The sequence below is a fragment of the Nothoprocta perdicaria genome, unplaced genomic scaffold, assembly GCF_003342845.1.
Source record: "Nothoprocta perdicaria isolate Ctin4 unplaced genomic scaffold, notPer1 scaffold_2, whole genome shotgun sequence".
Taxonomy (NCBI): Eukaryota; Metazoa; Chordata; class Aves; order Tinamiformes; family Tinamidae; genus Nothoprocta; species Nothoprocta perdicaria.
Window position 1 is genome coordinate 5079188 of NW_020455204.1, and position 19023 is coordinate 5098210.

General features: G+C 39.4%; 1 protein-coding gene across 2 annotated transcripts in view; it reads left to right on the forward strand.

The window, feature by feature from the left end:
• Positions 1-18769, forward strand: part of GALNT9 (polypeptide N-acetylgalactosaminyltransferase 9) — a 111613-nt gene extending 92844 nt beyond the window's left edge. For both annotated transcript variants that reach the window (XM_026037618.1, XM_026037619.1), the window contains 5 exons: positions 5295-5480; positions 8854-8991; positions 11307-11402; positions 16208-16375; positions 17198-18769. In XM_026037618.1, the coding sequence (XP_025893403.1) occupies positions 5295-5480; positions 8854-8991; positions 11307-11402; positions 16208-16375; positions 17198-17344 (735 nt within the window). In that variant the 3' untranslated portion in view covers positions 17345-18769. The remainder of the gene's footprint in view (positions 1-5294; positions 5481-8853; positions 8992-11306; positions 11403-16207; positions 16376-17197) is intronic.
• The last annotated feature ends 254 nt before the right edge of the window (positions 18770-19023 follow it).

The following is a 19023-nucleotide window of genomic DNA, read 5'->3' on the forward strand; positions in this document are numbered from 1 at the left end:
TGGCCAAGGTCAACCTGCTCCTGGAGCACTTAGTGCTTCAGTCCAGCTTGGGCTGCTGCTGTGCTTCGCCAGTCTAGTCCGGAGTGAGCCCTGGATTGTGGCACTTTATGCACTTGTTCTYGGGTTTCATAAAAAGCTTCTGACTTGATTAGTCAGCTTTTCATGGAGGCTTGACTGCAGATTCTGATAGAAAAGGTATTTCTTGAGGAATGAAATGGGACAGGAGCTCAGCTGCAGATTTTCCAGTGTAAGCTTAATGTATAGCAGGCTTTATTCCTTGTTGAGATCCGAATTTAGAGGGARATTTTTCTGTGAGGTATTTTGGAATAACTGAGAAGAAAAACAACCTAAAGCAATCACATGAATTAGCATGAAGAACAAGAATGGCTTACTGATCTTTAATGCTATTTCATGTGTTCCATGTGGATTGTATTTTTCCAAGGTCTGTTTGTTGAATTTTAACAGTTACAGTACAAACAGTGTCTGCAGTGACAGATGTGCAGAAATGACTGACAGTGGTTCTGTTGATTTGAGAAAAAGTTGAGTAAATTTGTGAAAAGACAAAATTATTCTCATCAAATGTGTTCTTAAAGCATATGTTGCCAGTAGCATCTGGTGAGGACAATTACCTAACTAAATTAGAGATACCAGATTGCATTTACATTATGYGAGGGAAAATGTTTAGGGTTTGCAAAAACCAGCATATATGATACTACACCAGCAAGAGACATCTGCAGCCTCTTTAAGACTTGAAAACTGGGAGGAAGCAGAGTTATTAACTGTAGTCTATGAAGTTTCAGGGCATGTCTCAAAGCGATCTCCTTTCTGTGCCTGTCATTTACATGATGGGAGCTGTTAACTCCTCCTGGAGCATTTGGAGGCTGCCAACGTTCATTCATTTGCTAAGAAARACAAGTCTTTGAAAATTAAAAATTTGCCCTTGGACAGACTGTTCCCATCTCTCCTCTCTCTCGCACCCTACTGTCGTTTCCAAGCAGTTGCATTATGGAAATTGAGACTACCTAAAAATGGAGCTAAATATGGAGGGTAGCTAGATATCGAGATGGAGGGCACCTAGACAAGTGCTGGCCAAGGCTGGAGCCCTGCACAGAGGAGAGACCTGTGTCCCTTGGGCAAAYGTGGCTGTGGTTGGAGCTATCAGCATTGGGAGTCCAGGACAAGTGGGAGAGGAGCTGCAGTTTTTGCACAGCTGCGGGAAAGATGGGAATTCTGCCTTGCTTTCTTCCCTAGACATTCTTGTGTCAGAAGAATAATACCCTTTGTAAAATTGCRCAAAATATGGATTAATGAGACTGCATTTACAGTTTTAATTATACGGGGCGTTTTTAATATCTTTAAACCTTTAAATCTTATCTTTTCCCTCCCATAACAGCCAGTCTGTTAATTTATCTGATTTATTTCTTTACTCGTAAGGTTTATCGCTTCAATAAGACAGCAATTGCTGAGTGCAGGATTCTCTYGGACAGGTTTCAATTTCTTCACTCTTATCTATTTTCTTCAGTAAGAAGGTTAACAGAAGGGTTGTCTCTTCTTGCTGTTGTCAAATCTGAGATCTCTGCTGGTTTGAGGTTCTCTGTAATCCTTAAGGAATATGTGAAGGACAGCCTTTAAATTTGCTGCTGAAGAGCCACTGTAGAAGTTTCAGGGGGAAAAAAAGTGCATCACTTGAGTGCCTCACTGCAAGAACATAGCAGTTCCTTTTCCCTCAGAAAGCAAATCATCTGTAAATATCAGGAAAGCCCAAGGGAACACAGCTAAGAGGTCCAATCTCAATCAATTCTAACAAGTTTTAAAGGCTAGTCAAGGAACTATGAAAAGAAATTTTGACATTCTTGCATAGAAAAGCTTCATTTTTGAATCCACCACGAAGCTCACAGTAGGTGACTGCAAGAGTAACTAGCAGCGTGTCCTCACAACCTCTCAGGAGACTTTTTGAAAAAGCAGCCAGCTTCCACTTATTCAGCATTTGGACAACTGAAGTAATAATAAAAATAGTAAGGAAAAAATACCAGTGCGAAAGACATACACATTCATTTGTCCGTTTGATGTGTTGATTATTGCAGCTCCTTAGTTTCAAGCAGCTTCCTATGTGAACTAAAAGAACGGGGAGAGAGAGGAGCACTTTATCTAGCAAAGCTGCTGAAATAGGTGACTCTGCGGTCAACTGTGAAAGGGAGAAAGAATATTAAAATATCCATTAAACTCCATTAGGAAAGGCAAGTAGTGGGTATAGGTCACTTTGAAATATCAGTTTTCATCAAAGTATGGAAACAGTCAATAGGAGAGATGCAGCAAACCCAAGTTGTTCTAAGAAATTCCTCAAATTAATAGGTCTTCTGAATTCTTCCTTGTAATCATTGCTTCAAAGAAAGATTGAAATCATTCAACAGCAAGTAATTATGGAAAAAATGTACTTCCTGAAAAGGGCTTTTTTTTTTTTTTTTTTTTTTTACTATGATTAAAGCATAGAGATTTATTAGCTCTTAAGTCATGAACCCTGTCTTCAAATTCAGAGAACTCCAGTGATGCCTGGTAGAGATCATGGTAAGCAAGGTGCCATCCTGCCTCAGTTTTGCTTTGACAAATAGACTCTGCTGTCTGATTGACTGTTGTATATTATACAGTAAATGCATTTATCGCAGGACARCCGTACCTCAGGTGTACAGGAATAGTTAACAATTAGCACCGGTAAATCATTGTAGCACAAATCACAAACATTATCAGTCAGCGTGTAATTTATCCCTGATGTGGGTACTTGTTCTTAATACTTAATATGTCTGTTTATAGAAAAGTTGATTGAGATAATTAGCAGTAAAAAAATGCTAAGGTAGCACAGCTCTGGTTRCATTTGTATTGCTATGAGTTTTGTTTATAGCAGCTGAAAGAGCAATACTGAAATTAGAAATTAACCACAATTAGCAAATAAATTGAGTGTCTCTTGGAATTACTTGATCATGTCTTAAAACACTGCACAGCGGGATGCTCGTGGAGTCCCTGGCCTGCAGCAGCTGCGCTGAGTTGAGATGCACACGAAGCAGAAACCTCGTTTCTCTGCCGCTTGTGTCTCCCGATCCTTGGTGCTGCCTGTGTGATGCTCACAGGTGGACGCAGGCTGCTGGATGCTCACGGTGATGCTGGTGGGACTTTGGGGCTGGGGACGTGCTGCTCTGTGGGGCACGGAAAGCTGAGCCCACTCCTCGGACTCAGCTTGATTCAGATACAAGACCCGTGTCTTCATCCAAGTCTCACGTGATTGCTCTTCATTACAGGACTCTTGGCCAGTTTTGGGTGTACATCTTTGGTTGTCATTACTGAAGCCATTTGATTTTTGTGGAAGATGAAGTATCCATTGGGCTGTAGAGGAGGAGGATGCAATCCATGTGTAGCAGTGCCCTGAGGAAGCATGGAGAGCTGGTGTCATGGCCCCATTCTGTTGAACAGCCCTCGAAGAGTCTTGGCCTGAGGTCAATGGGCATCTTCAAATGAAGCAGTTTCCATAGCTTTTTCCTGGCTGTTTCCTTCTCCAGAACAGSTTTCTTCATCTTGAAGAGCAAAATGAGGGTGGGAGTGGAGAAGAAGGGTCTGGACATCAGCATGCAGCAGTGGGGACTTGCAGATGGGGCAAATCCGCCCTGTGAGCCCCCACGATCCGCGTCGCCYTCCCTGCAGCGGCTGCTGCTGCTTTGCTTTTGTCCTGCTTTCTTCAAAGCCAGCCGTCTGAATTCCCTGTGGATTTAATCTAGGCAGAGTTTATCACTGATAAATAACTATTTGTATTGAATTTATAGATGGGCTAAACTGTTGCCTTTAATGTTGCAGTTTAGTACCTTTTCCGTTTCAGGCTTGCATAAGCACTGGCATTTGAAGGAAATAAATCTGTTGCTCAGATAATGTATTTGCCCTTGGTACAGAAATATATAAATAAAAATTACAAGGTCATTAACCATATTGAGAGAAAGAAAAATGTGCTGTGCATTAAATAGCTGACTCCCAGGACAGGTTGGGCAAATAGCAGTATACTGAAGTGTACTGTTCATTCTCCCTTCTGAGCATGAAAATTAATTAATTCCTTTCTTTTTTATAGCACTTTCCCTTTTCACTGGAAACCCTCGGCATATGTCGGTCCAAATTTATGAGCAGTGTGGTTCTCAGTGCATTTCGTATATCAAATGCAAATTCCTGTGGCCAGTGATTTACTACAGAACTGTGTGGAAGGCAACAAATAAATATTATCTAACAAAATATTTAAAAAAACCCACAACCCAGGGACTAGGATTTTATCTGCCACTTCCCAAGCAATTTATCTTTGTCCCGGTGAAGGCAGGTTATGCAGCGTGCTGCACTGGTATTGCTGTGGATACACCTTGTTTGGAAATGAGCTCCCGTTCGCAGGCAAAGGCAGCTTTGGAAAGCAATGGAATTATCACTTATATTTTATTTACCTTTATTTATTCCAACTAGACCATAATACCAGGTGCAGACCTGAGGGAACTGAAACTTTTCAGCTTCCCTAACCCCATATGACTCCACATCTTGCTGATCCAAGGGGAGAGCTCCTGTTTCCCACCATGCAGTCCAGACAGCTAATAATTAAGAAGAAATGGCACAGTTTGGGTAGTGCAATGTCTGTAAATGTYGAGTGATACAGTTCAGCTGTTTTTCTCCCATCTTCGCTAACTCTAAATTCCTGTTATGAGAAAGTAAATGAGTATTCTGTGCTTTTATTGTTGGTATTATGCATGTGTATAATTTGTTTCTTCTCTCTTTACCAAAGGTAATGTTCAAATCCTACATAAAAGGCTGTGGTGTGCAGTAGGTCGTGTGAGATGCTCACGTACTGTAGACACATATCATGAGCTTCATTTGAAAAACAGTCATATTTGCACTAGTGGAGATCTGACAGTAATACCCATGTACGCGCTAGCAAGTGCAGCTGGCTTGATTTTATTGAATCTTCTGTAACAAGTGCCAAATTATATTAGTCCCTATGGATGGCCATCTTGTAACTTGTCTTCTGCCTAATGATTCCAAGAGCATTGACACTACGGGGAAAGAAAAGGCTACTTATGGCTTGTGAGCTTATGTGTCTGCTGCAGCCAGGGAGAGGGCTTCAGCCTGCAAGCAGCTAAATCAGGTGATGGGGCTGATTTGACCTGCATTTCTTCAGCCAGTCTTGGAAACACTCGACCTACGGCATCTGAAATGGAAAAAGTCATATCACCTGAAAATAATAAATATATATATATATTTTTTTTTTCTCCCAAATGTCCCAGGTTTGGCAGTGTGGAGGAAGCATGGAGGTGTTGCCCTGTTCTCGCGTGGCGCATATAGAACGCACAAAGAAACCCTACAACAACGACATTGATTACTATGCAAAGCGCAATGCTCTGCGGGCTGCTGAGGTCTGGATGGATGACTTCAAGTCGCATGTTTACATGGCCTGGAACATCCCGATGGCAGTAAGTGTGGACCGTGTTATCTCCTAAACAGAGGCAGAGACATGCAGCTAACTCTTCCTAGTTGGCTCTTTGAGGTGGATGATACTACTAAAATTGTATAAGATGAGCTAAGATTAGGGAGAAGCATGCTCTCCTGGTGGTGATTRTTCAATAAAGAGAGACCCATCATATAAAAATGCTTCCTCTGTGCACGTTTAGTTGTGTGCTCAGGAGCGTTGGCACAGATTTATAATTTCACTAGAGCATGATGTTTCAGGTTTATGCTCTTCCTCAAAAGAAGTCGTTAATTTAGGAAGCCATTAAACTTTGAGGTGTTCATATGCTACAGTGGTGAGGACTACAGAAATGTCCATAAATAAACATCATCATTCATCATGAAACTCAGTAGACCTTACCAGCATAAAAAACCAAGTATGCAATAAAAGAATTGCGCATTAACTAGCTTTATTGTCTCCAGGCTGGGAGCTGCRATGTGGATGCATTCAGTTTCATCCTGTGAATACAAATTGTACGTGACACATGGAGGCCTCTAGGAATCAATGAAATATAAATGTTAGATCAAGTGTTGGTTTCATTTATTATTTTATTTGGTAAAGCTACCACATGATGTCCCAGTCAGGTGCAAGCTGAACTGGTGTTGTGTCTTTTAGTGGTAGTCACATTCGAATTATTCATGTGAAGGGGCATAGGGAGAGCAGCTGAGGGGAATCATAGTCAGTTCTTTAGGTTAGAAGAAGGGTTAGTTAATCTTTATATGGCATTTTTGTCCAAAGCTGATTGAAGTAAATGGAAACAGGAATAGTCTTATTTGAGYAGGAAAAATGTCAACCCTGATGTGTCTTTGTTGATGTTTGCAGTTACTACCTAGAGTCCGTAAAGTCATGGGAATATTGGGAAAATATTGGCACTGGGTTTCCTCTATGTTCTATCAACTTTGGCTTTGGTACTTAGATAACGCATCACAACCCCCTTTCATCCACTCCAATTCTATTTTCCAAAATGCCTCTCTTTTCTATACGGGGTGTCTAACATCCACACATTCTGGTTTGCTTACTACTCCTCAGCGTCAGATGTTCTGTGCAATGTTGAAAATTAGCTCTTTACTTTGTTCTAATCACTTCTTTTGGTAATAAGAACTAGTTGTAGTGAATACTTTGTGCCTAACAAGGCACTGGTGTGTAACTCCTTTTCCATGTGCAATTTCAGTAGTGCTAGGAGGCAGACAGGCTAGTCTCCATCTAAACTTTTATGGGCATTTTGGCCCTGTCCACATCCATTTGAAACAATTTTTAGCTTCCAATAGGAAGATGAGGAAGAAGTAACCTGGATAAAATTGTTTACTTGATGGTTTCTGCAAATGAATTCTCAGAATAGAAAGGACATTTAAATGAGCACCTACACCAAGGCATGTTTTACTTTAATGTCTCCAAAATTACTTATTGATGTAGTTTTCTGCAGTGAGCAATACAGCTATATTGCGCTTAAAAAAAAAAAAAAAAAAGGGGGGGGCACATCGACATTAAAAGACACAAAATAAGCAGAAGTACTGAATATTAAAATTTACTTTCCATAAAATAAATTGATTGATAAACTGTATATCATAAAAATAACCCCATTATCTCTCGGGAAAAGAAAGTTGACTTGTGAGTGTTCAACAGACATGTTCCTCTGTAACATTCAACGTGAAGACTCAAAAATATTCTCCTGTTAGAAGCCATGAATCAAACCTTCCGGTAGAGAAATAGGAGCCTTTCTGCGTAGTTAAAAGGAAAATTCTGCTATTCTTGTCCTCCTCCTAAACTCTCATTCGTGTAGTATCGTGCTGTAACCCTCATAGGATCCCTGCACCTAACACAGCAGTGAACGAGGCATTTCTCCTAGCTGCCTCATTTGCCAGTGTCGTGTTCTGTAGAAATGGCAAAGCTCAAAAGGCATTCTGTTGCCTTGATATAATGTAGGGAAAAAGGGAGRCAAATAAAATACATGGGTTCTGGCTTACCAAAACTCATCCAAATTAACTTTCATAATTGATCTTTTCTACATTGGCCTCCCTTGCAATTACTGAAGATCAGGATCAAGATGCAGAACATGTATCCTGACATATGGATGATCTTTGGACATATCTGAAAAAGCATATTCCTATAACCCCATAACCTTCATCAGCAAGTCAACAGAGCCTTCTTTTAGTTAAACAAATATTTGGTGTGTCCTTGCTTATGATCTCTTTCTTGACGATTTTACTGAGAAAGGAACCTTATTCTGAATGATTTATTGTACRGAGTGCCTCTGAGAATTGCTCTCTTTGCATGTAGCCTGAAGTAGAACGTAAATTAACATCCATTTGAATGGATGCTGCATAGAGAGCTTGGGACAAAGTATGCATCAGCAAGCAGCAGCGAGCACTGCGAACCGTCAGCGTGGCAAGCAGAAGAACCTGCTCAGTATTGCTTGTATTCTCTCCTGAAAGCTATGCGTCTGTTGGGGACTCTACTAAACCCTGAGCTAAGATTTCCTGCTGTCACAGAACCCTGCATTGGACAGCATTTGTAAAACACACAGCARTTTTTCCGGAGGAGAAGTGCTTCAGTTAGATTCATGCAAAACTACCCTGTTTGAGTTGATTTGATTCATACAGTGTTGAGGTAACTCTTATTGTCTGTTGAGCTATGATGATTTATACTGATTTAAATCAGCAGATAGTAACTCAGGACCTGACCTTTTTGAAAGAGTTTGTTTTTGTCATGTTCAGTTGACTACGCCAGACTGTTTTCCCTGAAATTTGTATTCAAACATGAAGGAAATCCTGAAGGAGAGCTATAAAGAAGGTTTTGAGTTTCTCTGCATTTTATGACTCGTCTGTAAATGAGCTCCAGTTTCAGTGAAAACTGAATGCTGGTCTATGCAAATACTTAACAGAGCTAAATGACCTTTTGAACAGCTGTGCTTTGAAATTTAAAAGCTCTATTCTGATCTCATTTACATCGTTGGATACAGAAAGATGTTACCAGAGTAAACCACAATCATGCCACCATATCTTAGATAAGAGCCTAAATTCCTAATGAACCTAAAAGCTAGGCAAAGGAGTATGTTTGATTGCAAACATTTAGAATTTCTGTTTATTAGCAATATTCTTATTGTATTCTTTTCATTTTGTTTTATTCTTGTTGTTTGCTTGTTTGCTYTCCTTCTTCTTCTACTGACTTTCATTAATATTTATTGTCTGCTCTCAGCAGCAGCTGTTTGATGAGCTGTTACTTACAAAAGAAACAGAGGAGAGGGAAATATAGCTTGGTATATTCCAATTTGGTTTTAGTACAGAAAACACAGTAAAGTCAATGCTGTGGGATTTCTTTATTCTTTTTCTGCTTTTTAGAACCCTGGAGTTGACTTTGGAGACGTTTCTGAAAGGATCGCTCTACGACAGCGACTGCAGTGCCGGAGCTTTAAGTGGTACTTGGAAAACGTCTATCCTGAAATGAGGGTTTATAATAATACAGTTACTTATGGAGAGGTACTGTATGTCTTTGAAAATACATTGCGACTGCATTAGAGCAGCCCTTTCATCTTTGTGGGTGGGTATCAGGACRTACAGAGCAATTTAAAGTCAGCAGAGTCATAGCAACAGAAATGTTCATCCTTACTTCTATTCGGCTCTAGAAAGTAAGGTTTTGACGAGCATTGTCCCTCCTATTACAGCATAATGGACTAAATGACTCTTACAGAAAAAAAATGCAACCTCTTTGGTTTGCACTTAAAAATAGAGCAGATTTAAGAAAATAAATTTGATTATATCTTTTTCCCAAATGGGATGCTGCAAAGATCATCAGTAAAACAGTAGTTGAGAAAACTGAAACAATTTTATTTTGTGTTCAGAATCTGTCTTTCCATTTGGAGCTACAAACCAGTGATGAATAAGCAGCTACTCTGAGATAGTCAAGTGACTGGCTAACCGTAATAAAAATGCTGGATCTAAATGTGTAAGAAATGCATAGATGTTTAGGTTCACCTCAGCTTTGAGGATCATTTCTTTTTCTTCTGTTAACCCATAAACACTCCCGTGTATGCTTCACTCTATTCTCTAAGGAAGTCAAACATGCTTCCTGTAGTCCTTCTTTTCACTAAAACTGTAYCATGTGCCTGAAATACTGACCTCCTATAGCTTAGGACTCTGAGCAGGAGTAAAGCACTCGTGTTGCCTGATGTTTTGAAGATTCTGTTTTATTCATCTGCCTGAACTACAATTAAATTCAAATGCCATAAGTCTATCTGCAAGACAAATAAATGGGCGTTCTTCTTTCCYGTTCTGTTTGATTGAGCTCATGTAGGAATAAGGTAGGCAGTGCAGGTATTGATACAAAGTGCCAGTGTTATTGCCTGATATCACTTTGCATCCTAACATAACTATCCCTGGCAGTAAACGTGGAAAGACACTTAGTAAACTCAACATGAGCTGTTAGCAACTGTCAGCTCTGAGAAGGCCATTAACTGAGAGGAGCATTGGCAGGAGTGCCAATGTTGTGTCAATTATACCAGACAGTCGGTAGGCTGGGCTCAATAACGGAGGTTCTCTGTGTTGAGTGGTCAAATGGAAGGTTCTTGARTCAAACAGGAACTTCAGGAATGGAAGCATCTAATTCATTAAAATTTATAGTAAAACGGAGCCACACAATCTATTTAGCTAGTATAAAGTGGCTTGGTTCCTCTTCAGTCTTATATGCCCATAATGGAAGTACTAGAGACTTTATCTCAAATTACATTAAGGTTGTTACTAAGCATCTTCCCTTCTGGTTATTTTCCTGGAGGAAAAAGGKTTGGATTTTAGCGAGCTTAAGGAAAATAAATGTATCGAGTAGACGTAAAACAGATTGAAACAGTAGTAAAAATATATTTCCTAGTGACTCGATTCGCATTTTTTAAAGCCACATCATAAAGTTGTCTTCATCTTCTTTAGCCTTTATAGTGCCTGAGTCATAAAATAAACCTCCTGAAATTTAACTGTTGGTGAACATTCATATCCCATCCGATTGCCTGTTATGCTCAAACTTTAGAACATAAAGGTTAGGACTATTTACTGACTTCTGCTACTTTGTGCAGCAGCTATTTCTGTATTATAGAGGTGGCCAGAGTATTTGTGGATAATCTAAACCAAGATTGACCTGCTGATGGTTTCAAAATATCCATYTAAATAACTTCTGGTTTAAAACACCTGCACTCACAAGAGTTGCAACCTGATTTTATGTACTTGTAAATTCTCTTCATCTCATGAGGGATATGAACTTTTGATTGGGTTTGTTCTCTGATCCCAATTGTTAAATATTTTAAAAGCCCTCCAGTGTTGCTTATCATTGCTGTATCCTTTCACAGTAATATACATCACAAAACATCTGTGTATTTCTGTTTTATTTTCAATTAAAACACTATTTATAACGTGGCTTTTTTTTTTTTTTTTTGCTTTTATATACATAATGGCAAGGAATAAAAATGCGCCAAAGCCAACACCACTCCTGTATAGCACCTGTCCTATTTGGTGAAGTCACATTCTCAATATATTGGGTCAATATCTGTATTTATGTAAGAGTACTTTGGAGCAAAAGTAGGGTTTTTTTTTTTTTTTAAGTGAGTTTTGTTCTTTGGGTAATTATTGCTGAAAGTAGAGCAAATTCACTATTGAAGTTCATGGGAAGTTTTAACAGTCTGACAAAGCTATAGAATAAAAATGTTCTTCCCAGGGAAGTAGTTGTAGTGCTGCTAAATTTCACCTGGACTGGACTTGCATTTTACAGATTAATTTCTAAAACAGCTATTTTCTTTCTGATGTGATTACAGGTCCGTAACAGCAAAGCTAGTGGCTACTGCCTGGATCAGGGAGCTGAAGAGGATGACAAAGCGATCCTTTACCCATGCCATGGAATGTCCTCTCAGGTCAGTGCTTAGAATTGTTAATAATTAATAGGGAACCTTTTGTTCAGAAGAAACCAAAAAGTAAATTGGTAAATTTGAGTCAAATTTTGCAATATATCACTGTAAGTCTAGCTTTCTTTTGCTCTGGTAGCAGACATGGAAGGACAGCAGAGAGAAGTAGGTCTGAGTAGTGACCAACTACATCTTTTCCCACTCACTTGTACAGCAGATCTTTCTGATCACAATCTGAGAAAGAATAGCCTGAAATGCTGTTTATAGACTTTATACTGCAGCTGTCTATTGTATCAAACGTTATAGAAATGAACAGAAAGTCACTCTTCCCAAATTCTTCAAATCCAAAGCATTTCCTCTGTGTGTGAGAACTATAAAAGTATGGGAAAGGTGAGAAGTTAATCTACCAAGTCATTCTCCAGCACTATGTATTTCCTTTTTTAAGAAAGGAACAAATTTTTACTTTGTAAGAAATGTCAAGCAGAAGGCAGAGGTGATGTTTTATCTAGCTGGAGTATTTCACAGATAAGCATGAGTTGGAGCCACTCAGATGCAGCCAAGTTAATTAATGATTAGACAGCTGGAAAACTTCTATCATCTCACCACAATTTAAAAAATCAATTCAGTATGAGAACCACAGCTGCATAAACCTTAATCAAGGATATTCAAGCAGATAGCATGAAAGGTGTTGACAGCAAGCATTTTAATATATTAAATAAACATTTTTAAAGCTGCTGTTATAATCAGCCTGCGTGAGTGCAGTTGTCTGTCATGTTGAACTTTCCAACATTTTTCCATCTGAAGAACAGGGCACAAAATACCCCCTGAAYTGAGTAGTGGTACGTGCCTATTGAATATACACTATCTCATGTAAACAAAGCACTAATTTTCATCTGTTATGTTATCACAGTCCGTTTTTCATACTTTTCAATTCTGACAAGCAAATAACCAGTGGATTTTAGTATGCACATGGTTCCACTGCAACCAACAGAAGTCAGTCATGTGTTTAAAGAAAGCTGAGCTAGGCAGAAAATTACACCTCTTCATTCTGGGGGATGATGTTCTTCTACTTCATACCCTTCTATTTTCTCTGTGTGTTGTACATCTGAGTGAGGTTATCTTGCATTGCTAGCAAATAACTAAACTATTGCAGTGTTACTACTCCACAAACAAAATGTCTTTCCCTGCACATATTCTCAGGATCAGTTTTTCACTTCCATAAATCGCTTAATCTCTTCATTTGAAATCAGTTTTTAAATTCATTTATTCCAGCTGGGACAAGAGGCTCGTTTATGGAGCGTCTTGAAGGCATTTCACTTGAGCATGTATCAGTTTTGCCTTAGGTGAACAGGCATGTGATTTCAAATTAAATCACTGTAAGCCAGTGGTTAGGATTATCCAAACAAGTTTCTGCCTCTTTTAGATTAAATTTAATGAGGTTTATTTTAAAGCTCACTTTACAGAGAAATAGTGCAGATTTTATATATGTTTCAAGTTACAGTCTAATCTCTCAGGTAGAAACATACTGCTGTGACAGCAGTGAGAAAGACAACCTGGGTSTAGAGAAATATTCAGAAACGGATATTTTGGCCATCTTGGAGTGCCTTGCCCCTGCGTGTGGGCCATCTTGTACAATCGCCTGTAGAGCTCCTTGGTTTTACATCACTGTACAACCTATTATTGTAGAAGAGCTCCCAAAAACAACCCCACCCCAATAACGGAAGGAAAAGTGTTGGCTTTGGAAGCCTCTCCCATGATATCCACAACAAGCAGGAAAAGGGAGCTCTTGGCACTTATGGTCTTGCAGCTYGCAGCTACACAAACAGGTGGAATAAAAGTTGATGAAAGGTTGCATTAAACTACTGCTTGTGGGTAGATACCAAGCATTGCACTTGAGAGTGCTCTGGCCTTCCTAGTTTAACAGGATCGCGTCTCATTGCTTTGAACTGGGCCGATGAAAAGGCACATTTTAACTTGCAAAGAGGTGAAAGAAGTTGTGCAGCCACGCTGGATATTTGGCATTTGTTTCTCTGTGACGACAAATAAATTGGAGATGTTAAACTCTTCAGGCTTCTCTCTGGCTTTGTTTCCATTACTGTGTGAGCTCACAGCTCATCTTAACCTGCAGGGCTGGCACATCATTAAAGAGTCCCTTCTGGTTGCAGAACAGGAGAAAGAGGAGAGGAGTTAAATTTARTACTAAATTTAAGGATTAATTTAGGATGGGACCCATCTGTGAGACTGTTTCTTATAAAAAGCTACCTGTTGTTATTTTGTGCTTCTTTTACTTGACTGAAAGTCAGCAGAAATAGATTCTCTGAAGTCAAATTCTGGAAATAAAAGTTGGCTTTTACTCACGAGGCTAATGCTCTTGGAGATTCACCTTCCATGGTATCACTGCWTACTATTTTTGAATCAGCCACAGTCACTTTGATAAATAACCTCTGCTATCTCTCCCATTCTGCTCAGATTTCAGATTGTTGAAGGGGAAAATATCCTGTGTTATTGTAAGTACAACAGATAGTATCAGGATTAGACCTTAGATCTTAGAGTATTTCATAAAGCACTTACATTCAGTGTCATTTATGTGACTTTGCCAGCCCTTCTCAAGTAAATGTGAAAAGCTGAACAAAGATCCAGCCTCATTTAAGGCATAAAACTGTCTCTGTGTTTGGGTTTTGGCCGACTGGCACCAGGAGTGGATTTGGTGTGATGTATAATGTTCATGGCTGTAGTGCAAACACAGAGGTTATTATTTCTTTTCTGGTATAGTAATGATATCCAAGCTTGATTTTGAATACAGTGGCTATCACTTCCAATATTTCATTGATTCTTTATCCCAACTTGCTGTTTTTTCAGTCTACGATAATAAGAAAATTATTTTAATGTGTCTTATTTGCAGTTTATGTTTTCTGTAGAAAGTGATCAAGTCTTGGAAGGAAGACATTATTAATCACATAATAGTTTCTTGAATTTTATTAATTTTCCAGTATAATCTTGCAGAAGCAAGCACTAAAACTTTTCTACTTACTATGGTGGTTTGCATCGAGATAAAAAAATAAAATAAAAAAATATATTTATGACCCTGGAACTCTTGGCACAAATACAGATTCAGGWAAATTAAGCCCATACTATTCCATTTTTCTCATCATGTACAGATACTAGTTTCCTGTTTTGAGACATCTCTGACTCTATTGAGCTGTCACACAACTGCCACTCTAAATATGAAAGCTACTTTAATAGATGCTACCTTCCTCTTTAAATTCTAAACAGAAACAAGATTTTTCAATTATGCTGGAGAATGACTCTGGATAGAAACACGAGTAGATACCTCAGATTTATTGGAGGATTGTTCTCTGGTAATACACAATACAATAAATAGTGCTTTTCTGAACAGTTATGGAAAACTCTAGAGGTTAGAARAGAGAGACATGTTCTATTTTTGGCCAAGTATTTCACTTGCTGTGTGAGCTGGAGAATGGGGATGAGTAGTTGACTCTGAGTGCAGCCTAAAAAAGGAGCGATGTCAGGGAAGGCTGACGAGGCCTCCGTTTGCCCTGCTGTCAAACACGCATCGCACTTTTCTCTTTCCTGTAATCTCTCTCACTAGGCTATATTGCAGCTACGTAGGCTTGAAGCAAGTGAAATCACCACTTACAACAGGATTTAAAAAAAAAAAAAAAAAAACTCCTGTAAAATGTGAATGATTGTGTGTTGTACTGCTATCAGTATTTACTTTTTTTTGCATTTAAAAAAAAAATCCCAAAATAATACACAAATTTGTCTGAAACTTCTAATTGCAGCCAGTGGCATTCCCATATCAATGAATTTCTGAACAGTTAAGCCTCCTACAATAATCAAGTACCTGAGTGTGTTTTTTTCATTATGTAGGCCTGAAGTATATGTTAGCAAATTTGCTTTTATTTCCTTCACAGTTCTTTTTTTATTTTTCTCTTTTATTTTTGGATACTGGTTGCACAATTACATTTTTTTTCCAGTAACATTTATTTACAAAAATGCATTTGAGTTGTTGCTATCAATAGCTCTGTTAGACCTCTTAACAAACTGCATAGCAAATTGACATTGTGTCCTTGTTAAATCAATTCCCACTGAGTGGATATAATTTACATATTGATTACTTCATTTTCTTGATTGCCCTTTTGCTGGGAGATACTGGGTAGGGGGTGGTGGGGAGCACATGTGTGAAAGAAGGGATTTTTTTGTCCTAGAAGCCACCCCATGGAGACAAAGCAGGTTTCCAGACCTCTTTGCAGACCAGTGTGTGCTGGAATGGACAGAGGACTCCAGCCAGTATTTGGGGTGAAGGTGGGCAGAAGGGGAGCTGCAGGTTGGCTCTATGTTTCAGATGTTTGAACATCACCAGCTGTATTTCTGGCTGGTGCTGATGGTCTCCGCTTGCTGTACTGGCACCTCTCATAGTTGAGGTGCGGCCAGTGACAGGACAAGGGGTAATGGGTATAAATTAAAACACAGGATGTTCCATCTCCAGTGAGGAACCATCTCTGGAGGGTGTCAGAGTCCTGGAACAGGCTGCCCAGGGAGGTTGTGGAGTCTCCTTCTTTGGGGATCTTCAAAACCTGGATGTGAGCAGGTGCCCCATGCTCTGGGTGTCCCTTCTGGAGCAGAGGGGTTGGACTAGATGATCTCTAGAGGTCCCTTCCAACCCTCAACCATTCTGTGAGATGCAGCAGAGGACACCATCACCACCACAACTGTATTCACGGTTGATGCTCCTGGTTGTTTCTGAGGTTCTTGGGCTGCAGTTAAAGCCTTCCCTGTGCTCTTGTTCCCAGCTGGTGCGCTACAGCTCCGAAGGCGTCCTGCAGCTTGGGCCCCTGGGCTCCACGGCCTTTCTGCCGGACTCCAAATGCCTYGTGGATGATGGAAAGGGCAGGACACCCACTCTGAAGAAGTGTGAAGATGTCCTGAGGCCAGCACAGAGGTTCTGGGATTTCACACAGGTACCCTCTTTGCAACCACACAGGGATGAGATGAGCTAGAGACAAAAAGTGTTCTAGAGGCAATAAGACAACAACAAAAAGATAAATGATCTGCTGGCTTTCAAGAGGACTGTTCTAGCTTTCTCTAGCAATTTTCTGATGTGCTTTCTAGGAATTATCCAATAGACTTTGCAGGAATCCAGCCTTATGCTTTCTTGGAATACACCCTCACACACATTGCAATATGCTTTCTCGGAAACGTCTTCACGTCATGGTTTTCAGGAATTCTGCAACAATTTCTAGGTCTCACTCTCCATTATGTTCTCTGTGAAACTTCATGGTTTCATTAAATTCTTTCTGTGTTTTCAAGGACCTTCTGATTTCTTTCTAGGAGTCTGTTGATTCATATTACGATTATTTGTCATCTGGGATGTTTTCTGATGATCTGTAGGAAGTCATGACTATGACYACTACCTTCTATGACTACTACATCACTTTCCATGGAAATATATAGTTCTTCCTAGGAAATTGTCCCAGGACCCTTTCTTGGGAGTTCCCAGTGCAATCTAGGAAATTTGAGGGTTTTTTTTCCAAAATTTGCATTTTATGATTTTACTAGATTTCTCTTATAACTTTTAAGAACATATACTTTTTTTTGTATTGTCTAATTCTTTGTTTTAGAGCTGCTTTGGGGTTTTTTTTAGCATCTTCCTAGCAATTTTTCAATCTAGACTTTTCTATTGCTTTTTAGTGTTTATAAAAGAATTATATATGTAGTACTTTTTTCTTCTAATCTTTCTATTTTTATATTGCTTCTTCTAATCCTCCTTTTCTTTCTTTCAGAATGGTCCGATCATCAGCAGAGACACTGGTCGTTGTCTAGAAGTGGAAATGTCAAAGGATGCAAATTTTGGGCTCAGATTAGTTGTACAAAGGTGCTCGGGACAAAAATGGATGATTAGAAACTGGATAAAACACGGTCGGCATTGACTGCTGGGGCTGAGAAGCTGCCTCTCCTGCTACTGTCCATCGCTCAGTGTGCCATACCTCGCAAGGCATTTGTCCTAAAGCAAATTAGTTTGAACAGGACTTGACTCTCAACAGTCCTCCATAGCTGGGCATTTAAAGAGAGGGGAAAACGAAGGAAAAGCAGACGCATACATGCCCTATTTGACTTTTCATTGCTCCTGAGGATGCCCTGGGAAGCTTCAGACGAGTTTTCTGTTGATTTGGAAATCACGGGATGGTCAGAACGCAACAGAGAAGTGGGTTCGTTAAGCTCTCCTGGAGGAATTATAGACAGATGGTTCTTTGATGAGTTGAAAGGAGAGTTCCCAATACTGCCTCATAAAGAGAGTTCTCTGATGGTTAGCTTTTTAGCTTTAAGTTATTGACTGGTGCACAACTCCTATGGTGAATAATCATGTGCCTTTTTTATTGTACTTCGTATACAAGGGAACTGGAAAAACTCTTACCTTTTCAGCATGTCTGGCTCATTGTACTAAACAAGGAGACCTGTAAATAACACTGGAAAATATGAATTTCAAGGGCAGTTGTCTAGGAGTCTCTATTTCTAGAAAGAGACTGTTCTGCAAATGTTTACAGGTGGTTCTCAACCTTCATGTTGCTAAAAAGCAGCATTTTAGAGACCTCTTCTAGTTAGGAAACAGGTAAATGTTGAATAGGTAAAATTGCCACATGSTCCATTATTTTGCCACATTTTACATTTCTTGGCTGTAAAGGCATCACGATACAGCACCTGCATATTTAACTCGAGGCAGCAGACGTCCTAGTAGATGCTTTCTAGAGGACTCAGCTGGCACACAAGCCCTGAGGACCTAAATGCAAGGCTGCCATCCTGCAGTGGTGTGTGCGGGTGCAGTGTTGCTGCAAAAGCCAGTGGGGGATGCTGAATATTCGTCACTTCTTGAAAATAAGGTCACTTGTTTAGTTGCCAGCTGTGGAATTYAGAAACTTACCTTGAAGCTTCCATTTTGTTACTCTTCCTGTGAGAATGTCAAATGTGAGCAAATAGGCTTTGTGAGCAATTTCTAAACAAACCAGCAAAGTCATTTAAAGTATTGGAGAAAAAAAAAAAAAGAAAAAAAAATAGTGATAAGAAGACAAATTAGACCAAGAGAGAATTAGACAGCATATATATATACATGTACTGTTATTCTGAAATCTAAATGTTTTACTGTAGATTATCTGGCGAGAGCATGTTTGTGAACCTGAATTTAATAATGTATCTCGTGGTTCATGAAGTATGTACGAGCAGGTAGCTGAAACAAGGAGAAGGCCTTATCCAAAAGCTATCAAAGTTGATGACCACTGTCAATGTCAGCAGGCTTTGGATATGGGTCTATAGCAGATGGCCTTTCATTATAGAAGATTCGGATGAAGGAGACAGAGATAGTACCTGTTAACTTTGCTGCTCAATATTTTCCTAATAATTTAAATCAAAAGTTTTTTTTGTTTGTTTGTTTTACTGACCAAGGAAAACAGGTAATTGCAGACACTTTGGTAAAACAAATCTACGTGATTGGTTTTTGAAGAGCTTTTGCCATTCCTATGTCAAGGTATGTTGAACAAAGTGAAATGGAAACAGCTAATTTTATCCAGGGCATGATATCTAATAAAATATTTACTTTTAACATGCAAGCTCCATC